This window comes from Protopterus annectens, chromosome 3.part0, assembly GCF_019279795.1.
Source record: "Protopterus annectens isolate FY-2018-M chromosome 3.part0, PAN1.0, whole genome shotgun sequence".
Taxonomy (NCBI): Eukaryota; Metazoa; Chordata; order Ceratodontiformes; family Protopteridae; genus Protopterus; species Protopterus annectens.
Window position 1 is genome coordinate 662,572,186 of NC_056731.1, and position 13,281 is coordinate 662,585,466.

Sequence of the window (13,281 nt, forward strand, 5' to 3'; positions counted from 1 at the left end):
GGCAGTTTTGATGAATGTGGTTTCTTAGGAGAAAGGTTGGGTTGTGGTCACTTAGGCAGTCAGGGAGGCGGCCTGGGCGGGATGAGAGACTGAGGTTGCTAAGCAAAATTCAACTGAGGATGGACTAATGCATCAAAGTTTTATCAGGCCTAGTGGGAGGCATGATGAGTTGGGTGAAGACGTAAAGGTTTACATGGGATGTAGGGTTTGAAGAGGAACAAAGGATCCAATTAATATTAAAGTCGCTCATTAGTATAGTTTCTTATTGGAGAAATATGGAGGTCCATTGTAGTACACTTTCAAGTGCACCGATATTGTTGCCTGGTGGAATATATCCAACTATAATATTTAGGTGTTTTTTATGGTTAATTGTTAACTTAGCAAATATTAATTCTGTATTATCAAATTCAGATATGGAGAGGTCCAGAAGGTCTAGTATAAGGTGATCTTTGAATAAGATTGCAACACCTCCTCTGTTTTTGTTTTTCCTATCTTTACATGGGAACGTGGGATGCTGTAACCGGGGCAGTAATTTAATTGCTATTGATATCTGGTTTAAGCCATGTTTCTGTTAGTGTTATAATGTCAGGCAAGTAAAGGGATAGTAGGGCATGTAGTTCATGGACTTTGTTTGCTTTGCTTCTTACATCCATATTAATGATAAGGGAGGATTGCATCTATGGTGGAGTATAGCAAGTGTTGATGGTGAAGGGCTGGCTAATGAACTGCATTTGGGGGTGGAACCAGGATTAGGATGAATGTCTCCTGAGCACCTTAAATGCATAATTATGTGTAAAAGGAGCTTGGAGAGTTTGTGTTGAAGTTTTGAATATTTCAGAGCTACTGGTGATGTGGAATGATGAAGAAGGACTTTGATTGTGTGATAGTCTATAAAGGTGGTATGGAATAAAGTTGTGGCTAAACTGTGGTGTTATGAACAACTTAGGTAGTGGAATGAGGAGGTTTGCCAGGGAGGGGGAGTAGTGGATAGTAAGTGAGTGTCATAGGTGGAGAATGAGTGTAGGAGTATGTGTTAAGCTAGTAGCGATATGGAGGAGTGTTGTATTCAAAGGCTTCATTTTGAGGTTGAGCTGGTGTGCGAGATTGCAGTAGACAGGGAATAATGCAGGAATATTAAATGTAGTAGGAAGAGATATAATGTTAGAGGAATGTAAGTGGGTGCTTTGGTAAGGTTTTTTGGGAATATTGCATGTTGTGTACTTCTACCTGGCTGGAAAGATGGAGAGGGGAAGATGAAGTGAGGGAAGGGACTAATGTAGTGGGGTGTGGAACTGGTTGGTGTGATGTTGTAGGATTGGGTGTTTGGTGGTGGGTGTGGTTATGCTTAAGTATAAGTTTAGGTGAAATGGGATGAGTGGAAATTGGGGCAGGGTAGGTGAGCAGAGTGAGCTCAAGCACAGCGGGGGCGACTGGAGTGGGTAGAACCAATGGAGGGCAGATTGCAGCAGTAAGTCAGTCGAAAAAACTATCTACAAGTTGGAACTAAGGTAGGCAGCAGGTCAGTGCCATCTAAGACACAAATGTAAAGAGAAGCAGAGGTAGTGTTTAATTTAACACAGTGGACCAACTGAGAATTGAAGCACAGTAGTATGGGTGAGGGAATGAAGAAGTAACTTTGTGGAGAGGGTCTGGGCAAGGGACAGTTTTGCTGGGCTGCTATGCCCTTGTAAGTGTCCACTTAATAGAGATGATACAACTGGAGAGCTTTTAGCTGCAAAAGTAGAGCAAATATGGTGTCCAGGATTTTTAAAACCTTTTGGTGTGTTGCACCTGAGCAATCACTTGGGGGGGAGGGGGAAGGGAGGGAAACAATCAAATTGGAGTAAAGAGTAGCAGGGGAGAATCCAAGGCACCCTGCAAACCTAGCTAATTAGCAAAAGAAATAAGGTAAACAAACAGACAACCTGTTCAAGGACTGGAAGGTTTCTCTAAGAAAAAAATATCAGTAAGAGTACACCACAGGTAGAAGTTGTATGCTGCTTACTAGTCTGCAATGGCAGATTTTGTTCCATTTTACATTTGTATTCCCCTTTGCTCTTTGTTTTCTGCATACTACAAAGCTAAAGATAAAAGCAGCTTGAGACTTTCCGCCTTTGGTGTTTAATTAGTCAAGAATAAATACTGAGGGGGAGGAACAGAAGGCTATGACTCTACTGACAGGGACTAAATACCTTAACATAAAACAGATAAGTTAATCAAAATGTATCAACCGTGAAATGGATGAAAGGGGTGGGGGCCTAAGAGAAAGAAGGTTTGCAGCTGTCGCCCCTGGGGTATGCCCTCTAGCTGACTGTAACAACAGATTTTAGCAAGGCATAACAGTAGTCACAAAAGCAGGCACCTACACTACGCATAAATGGCAAGAGCAAGGTTCCTGGAGTTAAAGCTGGGGTTGCAGTCTTTATTTCATGATGATAGTTGGTTAGAGTTTCCTTTGCTTTTAAGTGAAGTGACAGGAGTCCTTGCTCATACAAGTGTGTGTGTGTGCATTGGGGGGGGGGGGTGCTGGGACCAAAAGCGACCAGGTGGCCAGTGGCTCTAAAAGTTGCAAAGAAGACAAAAGGAAAGAATATAAGACTAAAAGCACCAAAAATAAGGGCATCAAAATAGACATCATAAATATTGTACAGAATGCAGAGTGGGTTAACATAGCCTACTAAAAGTCACCAAAACAAATACACTGAGACTCTACAACCAAATGTATTTAGCAGCAGTCAGTGTAACTAGTTAGACTATCCCATTACCAGACAATATTGCAACAATGTAGCAGTTTCCCAATTTACCATAAATATCATTCAGCATTTTACAATGTATTTTTAACTTACAGAAACAAAGTATTCAGTAGCAACAGTCAGTGTAACTAGTTAGAATATCCCATTACCAGAAAATACTGGAACAATGCAGCAGTTTCACCAGTATACCATGAATATCATTCAGCACTTTACAATGTATTTTTAACTTATAGAAACAGAGTATCAGTGTATGTTATCGAAGAATCTGAGTCTTCACATCATGGAAGGGACTGTTTATATTTTTACACTAATATATTTAGTTCACATTTCTTGATTATTTTCCCATGACTGAATTTCCAGGAAAAACTGATTAAAAAAGGCAAATCTCTATGTCTAGCACACAATTTCATAATGAGCAGTGGCAACATCATGCATAGTGGTACCCAAGCAAAACAGTTCAAATAAAGTTCAGCATGGCACTTAAAATGCCTCACTGAACCTACCTTTACTGTGTGCATGTCCACTCCATACAATTCCAGCCATTTTGCTTTGTTCAGATAATTCACTTCTGCTTGAGCTGGGCTCTTCCCCCTGTAAGACAGCAGGTCCGGTCAGTCAAGTGTGCTGGAAATATTTTGTACTGATAGCAACAGCAAACAGCAAAATACCAAGAAAAGCAAATAATTAAAATTCTCAGAGAAATACTTATCTTCAAATAAATAGTTCAACAATAAAGAACCAACAGCCCCTGCTCCCTGCATGGTCAAACTAGTATGTCCATAATTTCATATTAAGGGGTATACAGAATAGCAGGACAGCACTAATTCTGCTGCTCTAGGAGATGAAGGTGTCAAGGTAAAAGGTGGGCTACCACCTGGGCCACGTGCCATCCAGCAAAAAAAAAAATACACAAGGGCGTTTCAGGCTTCATCATAACATTTCTGGTAAACATATGTGGTCTGTATTTGATGGGCCAATAGTTGCATACACTACTGTGCAACTGTGTAGTGCAACCTAGGCAAAAACACTATGACCCATTAAAGGAGCAGGTGCAAACAGCACTCAGGTATGAGCCCTGTAACATCTGTTCACTCTATATCCTTGAAGTAAACTGTTTCTGTCTTCTAAAATCACATTTACAGACACCTTACATCAATTAAAATAAAACATCCGAATAGAAACACACATGTGAGTAGAATTCACCATCAGATTACAATACTAGTAATAAAACAGCAGGGTTCCTATTACCAGATCGGAGACGCAGTTTGTCAAATGCATCTGGATCGAACCAAAAAGAGCGAAAAGACAAAATAGTGAAGTGGCTTTTCAGCAAATTCTTTCACTGGGAAAGAATTCACTTGGCCGCTTTTGTTACTTGCTGTTTTCGGCACTGTAGTGCGATCTCGTAGTTGGTATATTTAAGTAGGGGGGTTGTGGGGGGCTATGTAACGTTTTAAAGTGTTTTTTTGTTTTTTGTTTTTTTATTTTGGAACAGCAATTTTTTTCCATTGGAAAAATCTCTGTTCTGAGGTTTCGCTTACATGGGGTCGATTATTTATCGTTCACTTTTGTAAGCATGCGATAATATAATATAGACCCAAACAGCAGCAATCATTTATGTTGCCTATTATTTGGTGCACTGAAACTGTTTGCATGTTTGGCTATCAGCTGTCTAATTTGCATTGCCTTGTATATAGTAAGTAAGGGTTTCTACTGTTGTGTTATTTAATACTGTAAAACAAACAAGTGGTGTGCTTTAACTTTGCTTTCATTAGTTCAGTTTGATTGGTCACCTCCTTAAGCCTTTTTACTAATTTCTGGGAAAAGTCTGGGGTTGCTGAAAAAGTGTGTTTGCTTTGACTTAATAAAGTTGATGTTACTGCACTGTTTGGTAATCAGCACCATCATTTAGGTGTTAAAAAGTGCTGCAATTTATTCTGAACACATGCATCCTTTTCTTCCAATCTGCCCAAACCCTGCCTAATTCATTTAACCAACCTTTGAAGGATGAGAAGAGCAAAAGATAACTTAGTGGTTTTCAGTCATCTTAGTCATGTATGAAAATATCCTATATGACAGTAAACATGCACAGGGAGGACTTTAAGGCATTTTTCACATCTCTATACAAAGGACTTCAGTCAATAGTGTCTAATTCCATTCAGAGAGATACAGCTTCACCTTCTGTAATGCATCTCCCAGATAAAGAATGGAGGGACTCATGGCTTTCTAAAACCACAATGTGGCTAGAGAGGAGTATGCTGTCTTAGGCCACTATTCAGTCTTTGTATCCCCCGCATGAAGTGTGTGTGTCCCGCATGAAGTGTGTGTGTGTGTGTGTGTGTGTGTGTGTGTGTGTATATATATATATATATATATATATATATATATATATATATATATATGTGTGTGTGTGTGTGTGTGTGTGTGTGTATACATATCTTTGTATATATGTATACACACGCGCACACACACACACACACACATATAAATAAATAAATATATATATATATATATATATATATATATATATATATATACGCTCACAGGCGCGCACACACATGTATATTTCCACATATACAAAACAACCTACAAATGACACTTAACCACCTCTCAGTTTAAATACTTAGACTTTGGCTGGCTGAGTGTTTAGATGTCCGATACCATGTGAGCACAATTAAGTCAAAAATCAACTCCCTCCTGGTGCTTCTTTGGAGGCATAGAGGGATAAAGCCCCGACTGCAACCCAGGTTCGATTAAAGGAAAACTCCACCTTAGAACTCAAAAAACATGTTTTTTTTTTTTCACTGTAGTTTTGTTTTCTGAGCTATTTTAATGCCTCAAAATTACTCCAAGTGCTTCTTTTGCAATTTGAATGTGTTTTCCTCAAAATGGCAGATGATGGGGCCTGCTTTGGTAATGTGAGCTTGTTTTCCGGTTTTCATTCCTTCTTCCCAGAATGCATTTCAGGTCCTCTTTGTATGAGTCATGCTAAACATAAGAAAGTAGTCTTGTTTTCTCATGCCATTAAAACAGAATCTTCATAAAAAAAACAACTGGATAACCACAGCTAAATTTACTCCACTTTAATAAGAACAGTACTTCGAAAACATATAGGACAATCACTTTCGCATAAAACAAATGCTTCCTCAGATCATCATCAGACCTCCCAACCGTCCCGAATTACTCGGTTTTTACCGAGTTTTGGGGTCCAAATGAAGGGGTTCCACGATTCCCGAGTGGCACCCCTTCATTTCCGATTTCTTTGTTTTTTTTTTATTTTTTTAATTTTCGCGCTGTCGGAGCCGACGTCATCACGTGCGCGATGACGTCAGCTCCTTCAGCACTAACAGCCAGTCGGAACTGAGCTCAAGGAGCTTACGTCATGATTTCCGGCTGGCTGTGAGCAGGCGGGAAGAAGTACTTTAAATTGTTGCTGGCTGCTGCTGAGAGTACAATACTCATTTTGCTGCCATTTTAAAGTTCGAACAGAAACGCGGGAACTAGGGAAGTGCTCTTAAACTGTTGTGGCCAAGAATGCAGGCTTTGCTGTTTCCGATCCGACAGAAACTGCTGACTTTGGTGCTGCCTGAGCCTGCCTCCCGTTTCAGACAGAGAATGCTGCTGATGCTGAGAGGGACTTTGCTTCTGCGTTCTGCTGTATTGTTGCTGCCACTGCTAAGCTGAGGGAATAGGGACTTAAAGCTGCTGCCAGTTCGCATACTGCCTAGGTAAGGATGTGATAGCTTTACTTCTTAAAATCTTATCCCGATTAGCCATATGTTTCCGTCTGAAAAAAGAAAGGGTCTTTTACTTTCGTATCTGGAATTACCATCTGCAGAAATATTTAAACCCAAGAAAAGAAAGTATTTCAGTATGTTCACTTCTTCCTGATGTAGTTGTACAGTATGCAGTAAGGATCCATGATTTGGCTTAGTTGTCCATCTGAGTTCTTCTGTATATTGGTGAAGCAGATTTAGTTAGTAAGCATTTCTTAATGCTCCAAAAGAGCTAGAGAGGGAGGGAGGAAGAGAAGAGAGACGGAGAGAGGGAGGGAGAGTGAGTGCAAAGTGCATGTGTTTTTTGTGTGTGTGTGTGTGTGTGTGTGTGTGTGTGTGTGTGTGTGTGTGTGTGTGTGAGCCAAGGGTGTGTCGCTGTGAGCATTAGCATTAGTAGCTGCATTACCAGTATTTGCGCAAATTACAAACATTATATTTGTGAGCCGTTACAAGTGCAAGCATTTAAGGGAATATTTATTTGCAAGCAGTTGCGGTTATATTTGTGAGCAGGCTCAGCAGGGATGAATTACGAACAGAGCTGTTTGCTGCTGTAAGTAAGTGTGTGATAAGAGTGTAAAATGCACACTCGATTGCTCTGATTGTTTTAGAAGGAAGCGTATAACGTTTTTGCTGTTAGAGTTCCTTAGAGCAGGAGCCAGTGATACATGCAGCCGGGAATGCTTGCAATATTTATAACAGCAGTGGACTGTTTTAATGCTGGTCTGGTTCTCCGAAATGATTTACTCTTTAGTGGATAATGTGGTCTTTCTTCTTGGTAGTGTGCCCCTATTGAAAATTTGGTAGAATAAAAAGAGGAACCAAAACAAGCATGTTGGTTTTAGTTTGGGGATCTGCAAAGGTGATTGTCCTAACCTGAGAGGCTGAGACTACTAGTAGAGCTGCAATACCCAGCTACATAGTGACCATTGCTACTAGGACATAGTGCCGGCTTGCAGGTACTGATAACTGCATTTATCTAACTCTTGTGGGCTCGCAGGGATGCAGTGAGAAGTGCCTGCTTCACAAAGCCTTCTACAATGACTTTGAAAGAGGAGCGGTAACTTTAAGCAGCATATAAAAGTTTGTTACGGTACCCTGTCCTATCCTCACAGTGTACAGCAAGGGTGTAGTCAGGCATACTCGTGTGCTTAGATGAGTACTTTTTTTTGAGCATCTCTCGATAAAAGAGCACAAAAAATAAACATCTGGTTTAACTTGCTGTTTAACATGCTTTTTCTGACTGGAATTCACCTTTAAGTAGTCTTTTTTATAGTTAGAGAATACAAACTTGCCATATTCTCCTGCGAGAAGTGGAAGAAAATGTTTACTTTTGGCGTATGGTGGAGCTCTCTAAATGATTTGTTTAACTGCATGTTATGCAAGATTCTGTAGTGCAAGTGCTTGGCTACATGACCCAATTTTATGTGTAGTATTTACTGTTAAGTCCATTGGTACGGAGGGCTAGTGATCCACTTAACCCCCACTCCAGTCTAGTTTTAAAGGTGGAAGAGGTTAAAGACTGCCAGCCAGCCCTTACCAATGGATTAATGATAAATTAACAAGAAAATGTCAACAATGAATATTCAGCTGTTGGGCTGCATAACAAGTTTAGAAGAGCATTTGGTGACTGTATGGAAGAATACTGGAGTAACGGCTAACGGGAACTCTGCTTACCTGGATAGGTCAAGCAAAAAGAGACTAAACTGAGTAATGGTAAGAGATGTGTGTCTTCTAGAAATCATTGGTACTGTCTGCTGCATTTTTGCCTTTGTAAATGGGTAGGAACAGTGTTTTTTCATGTAAACTCAAAGAAGGATACTGAAATGTGGAAGTGCATACTTGCCCCTGTTTAAATGGAGCTTTTAGACAGCTGAAAGTTATGTTCTGAGCTTTGTCCAGATTTTTTTTTGTACTAAGAGTTCAGAGAGCTATGATGAGAAGTAAGAACATTTGTGCTAACAGTTCAGAGATATGGTGAGTGAGAAGTGAGAACTGAATTTGTATTCCCCCATTATTGGCTTTTTGTCCATGAGGTTAAGAGCTATGTTGAGAAGTGAGAAATGAATTCACTAAATGATTTCAGTCTTCCTATTTTTCAGGCAGCTGCTGATTTGGGATAGTGGTATATTCTGAATGTAGTGCATAGAGTCCTGGGTTCAAAACCTGCCAGTGAAATGCATAATGGTAGCACAGCATTTTATTCTAGCAACTGTACAAAATTATACAAGCAATGTTTAAAATGTGTCCCTGGTTTTTGACCTTTTGTCCCCCTCCCCCCCAAAAAAATGAAATTGAAAATAAGTGTGAGACGCTGTGCAAGATGCCTCTGGCTTACACTACTGTCATTCTATTTATAGTGTGGGTGTGGAAGCAGACTTTTTATCCACCACTGGCCAGATGCATTTTCTTTGGATGTGGTGTGTGTGTGGGTTTCAATGCTGTTTCAATGAATGTGAGTTTCAAGGGCAAAGTTCAATGTTAAGCCTATTTTCATTGTGAGACAGTATTGCTTTGTAAACCAGATGACGTGACGTCTTTTAATGTTTCTGCATTGTTGTGCTGTAAAATGTAAAAATAAAATTCAGATCATTGTAGAAGTAAAGCAGTATGCATAAATTAGTAGTGTTTATGGTAAATGGAGCAAAATAGCCAGGTAACAGGACACTGGAATGGCTGCAGGGGGACTCTAGTGCCATGTTTTGGTTGTCTGTTTTCAATTTGCATTCGAAAGTTGGTATCCCAGAATTCCACTGGAGTGGGTGGGGTTACATAATTATGTATGCAAATTAGATGTTAATCAGCGTACAGATTTGTACCTATTTTTCATGGGCCTTGTCCAGATTTTTGATGTTTCCAGGTTGAGAGGTATGATCATCATATTCAACAAAACAGCACATACTACATTTATATTACAAACTGACCAATCACAATGCTAAAAATTGGAGCCAAAATGACATCACCATTAGTAGGAGAATATTACATCTCAAATCATTTGTGCTTGTGATTCTTTAACTTCCACCCCTTTAGGGTGGGTTTAATTCTAACACAATTGTTAAGGCCAGGAAATCTATGTGCTTGCATCCTTAGAATCAATTTTAACTCATTCTGTTCCAAGTAGTTGTTCACATCACCTCCTCTCAAAATTTTATGTATACACTGTAATACCCTAAATGTAAATTGGTGTTTAGGAAACTCTAGCTGATGTTTGGCTAGTGCATTTTTAATATCTCCCTTCCTTATATCCGAGAGATGTTTAAGTATTCTATCTCTTAATTTTTGGATAGTTTTGCCCACGTAAAAACATGGGCAAGTGTCACACGTGGCCAAATATACCAATTACATAGTAGTGCAGTCAGCATAAAATCTAGTTCGAAAAACAAAATCTAGGGTAGGATGTTCAAAAACCTGCTCCTTGCTCAACACTTTACATACAGAACAGTGCTTACAAGAGTATGTCCCTAACCTTTGATCTTTGTTCTGCATTACTTTCTTGTCATTGCATAGTAGTTGTTTTAAGTTTTGACTATTTTTATATAAAAAACTGGTGTTGTTCCAACAAAATTGACAATTTTGTTATCCAATGTTAGAAGATGCCAATGTTTCTGTATTATATCTCTTACAATCTTATTATTGCTAGTATAGTTGGTCACGAAGGAGGTGGGGCGTCTACTTTTATTATTCATAGCATTTCTTCTAGGCACATAAGTTCTATATGTCATATCATTTACATTATTTGTTACCATTCCTGTTGATCATTATCAAAGCATTCTACATTGGGCCCATGGGTAATACGTCCTGAAACATTGCCTTGATTCCCTATTGTCATTAAATGTGGCACTCTAACTGTAGCACTAGCATACCCTCTATCAATAAACATCCTTTCCAGGGCATCTAACTCTGTCTCAAGTTCAGTTTCGTTATTACAAATTCTTTTTACCCTCAGAAATTGACTCTTAACTATACTGGAAAATACATGCCCTGGATGCATGCTGTCTCTAGATAGGAGACCATTTCTCCAACAAGGTTTCCTATATAGAGTCGTATTGATTCCACTGGTACCATTCTTCATAAGTGTAACATCCAGAAATTCCACTTGTTTATTAGAATGTGTAACTGTAAACTTCAAAAAATTCATAGTGGAGTCTAGATATTCAATAAATAATGAGAGAGAGATGTAGCATCCCCCTGCCAAAGTATAAAGACGTCATCCACAATACGCCTATAGAATTTGATAACTCTACTCAAAGCACTATCATACAAATGGTTACATTCCCAGAAGTACATAACCAAATTTGCGTATGAATTGGCACATGGGGTGCCCATAGTGACACCCCATTTCTGATGGAATAGTTGTTCTTCAAACATGAACACATTATTATGCAAAATTAAATCTAGTAATGCGCAAACTAAGCCTATGTTGCAATGTGATTCATGTTCATCTTTACCAAGTATGTATCTGATCGCCTCAACCCCATAATCATTGGGTATAGAGGTGAAGAGGTTTTTAACATCCATTGCAACCATTAGTAGAGTGGTAACATCATTCATATCAGTAAATTCTGATAAATCATGTAAAAAACGTGTAGTATCTTTCAGAATGGTGTCAGTAGAGAATACTGCAGGACTTAATTGGCCCTCCACATAGATGGAGAGGGGTTCAATTACCCAACCCCCTCCAGCTACTATAGGTTTCATTGGTGGAGTGGTTAATGACTTATGTATCTTCGGCTGTCCCTTAATAACAGGTATCTGAGGAGAAGGTACATGAAAAAACTGATATACCTCTTCATTAATCTCTCTGCTCATAAGTAGATCATACAGACATTCTCCTACATAGTTAACAATCCTTCTATATTGTGGCCAATCTATCAAGCAGTAAGTTTCAACATCATTCAATAAATCAAACATTGCACGTAAATAGTCATTGGCATTCATTACAATGATCACACCATCTTTATCAGATAGTTTAATGGTCAGTTGTATTGTGTATCAAGTTTTGGAAAGCTTGATGTTCATTAATATTCAAGTTATAGAATCTGTTTTGTTTATCTTGATTTAAAATTTCAATAAAATCCCATTCACAAGCTTGTGCAAACAGCTCAACATGAGCTGGTAAGTCTAGTGAAAATGTACTAGGCCTTTTATATGCAGCATTAGATGTATTTTGTGAGTCACCAAAAATCAAGTTTAATGCTATCCTTCTCGCAAACAGCCTCAGGTAAATTAAAACATCACTCACCCTAGTCATGGTTGCCGGCACAAAAGTTAGTCCTCTGTTTAGCACAGTTCTCTCATGCTGGTCTAAACGATAGTTGGACAAATTCACTATTAAATTTACTAACGCTTCATCTTTCATTGTGTCGGACCTCTCTCTCTCTCTCTCTCTCTCTCTGTAGATACCTTTCTCTTTTGTCTCCCCCTGCTGGTTGAATGTGTATACTGCGGTATCTTTGACTGCACAAGAAGTGGTACAAAATGTGTGTGTGTGTGTGTGTGTGTGTGTGCGTGTGTGTGTGTGTGTGTGAGTGTATAATAATACATGTAGTATGTAGAATACTAATGTGAGATGCAGTACCGTGTTTAAATGTACGTGTGTGTGTGTGTGTGTGTGTGTGTGTGTGTGTGTGTGCGCTCATTTAAACCAAGTTAAGTTACTTCTGATTTCCTTTTCTTAATGCAGGGGTACGTAGTAAACATATGTTAAAGTAAATTCAGCTGTATATCATGGTTGTCATAAATGGTCACATTTTCTTTGTGGACTACAAAATGCTCACGCACTCTAACAATGTAAGGACCGACTCAAAGTCAGCGGGAATCTTACCTGGATCTGCATGTACCAGATATGCAACTCCCTCTGGGAGGATGTCATAGAAAAAGACCTTTTTTGTAAACATCACCAATGCACCTAGTTGATAGGGTTGCCACTTTTCTCTCTTTCTGCAGTTCTGTCCTGGGAGGGAGGACTTGAAAATGGTAAATGTGTTGATACTTTACAAGGAAAAACATATTTTCTGACTTTTCCCTAAATGTCACAGAAATCTTTGACACTACATTTAAGTTATCTGAAGATATAAACTATTATAAAAAAACAGAATTTAAAGCTTAGCATTTCAATACTGTTGCTGCTGCTTAAGTTAATTTGTCAGAAGAGGTGACAACTGCTTTTAAACCCCTGACTGATCTAATTGGTTTGTTTTGCTATGAAAAGAGAGTGTTAATTTCTCTTCCCTTCTGCAATAAAAACAATGGAAACTTCCATAATTTGCTGTCTTTTTACAGCAGTTGCTGTGTTCCTGACATTAGCAGGATTAATTGTCCATCTAAGATTGACAGCAGTACCTGACAGGGTAAACTACAGATTTATCTGCGTCTATGATATGTCATACAGGCAGAGACAAATTCCTCTGAAAAATATGTGAGAAGTTACGCTTAAAAAAACAAGGTAGGCTTTGCCTTCCTTTGATTCCAATGCAAGAAAATGAAAGTTTAAAAAAGTACAAGCAGGCTTATGGTACCTACACAATACTGGAAACATACTGTAGGTAGAAAAGAAACCTAAGGATTGAGTTAAACTGTAGGAATGGGAGGAGTTTTTCTTTAACAGATCAGGCAACTGACAGAGCAGCAGGGAGGATGGGAGTTCCCATCCTGGAGGGGAGGACGGTGACATGAGCATTGTGATGATCCCTGGTGGAGGCTGGGGACATCACATAGAGGAGGTGGTGTAGTCCATGCTGAGGCAGAGTGTGGAT

General features: G+C 39.1%; 1 protein-coding gene across 1 annotated transcript in view; it reads right to left on the bottom strand.

Moving 5' to 3' along the window:
* Nucleotides 1–13,281, bottom strand: part of LOC122796516 (band 4.1-like protein 4B) — a 2,320,263-nt gene that overhangs the window by 527,163 nt on the left and 1,779,819 nt on the right. Inside the window, exon 8 of the mRNA XM_044065074.1 lies at nt 3,257–3,344. Coding sequence (XP_043921009.1) covers nt 3,257–3,344 — 88 coding nt within the window. The remainder of the gene's footprint in view (nt 1–3,256; nt 3,345–13,281) is intronic.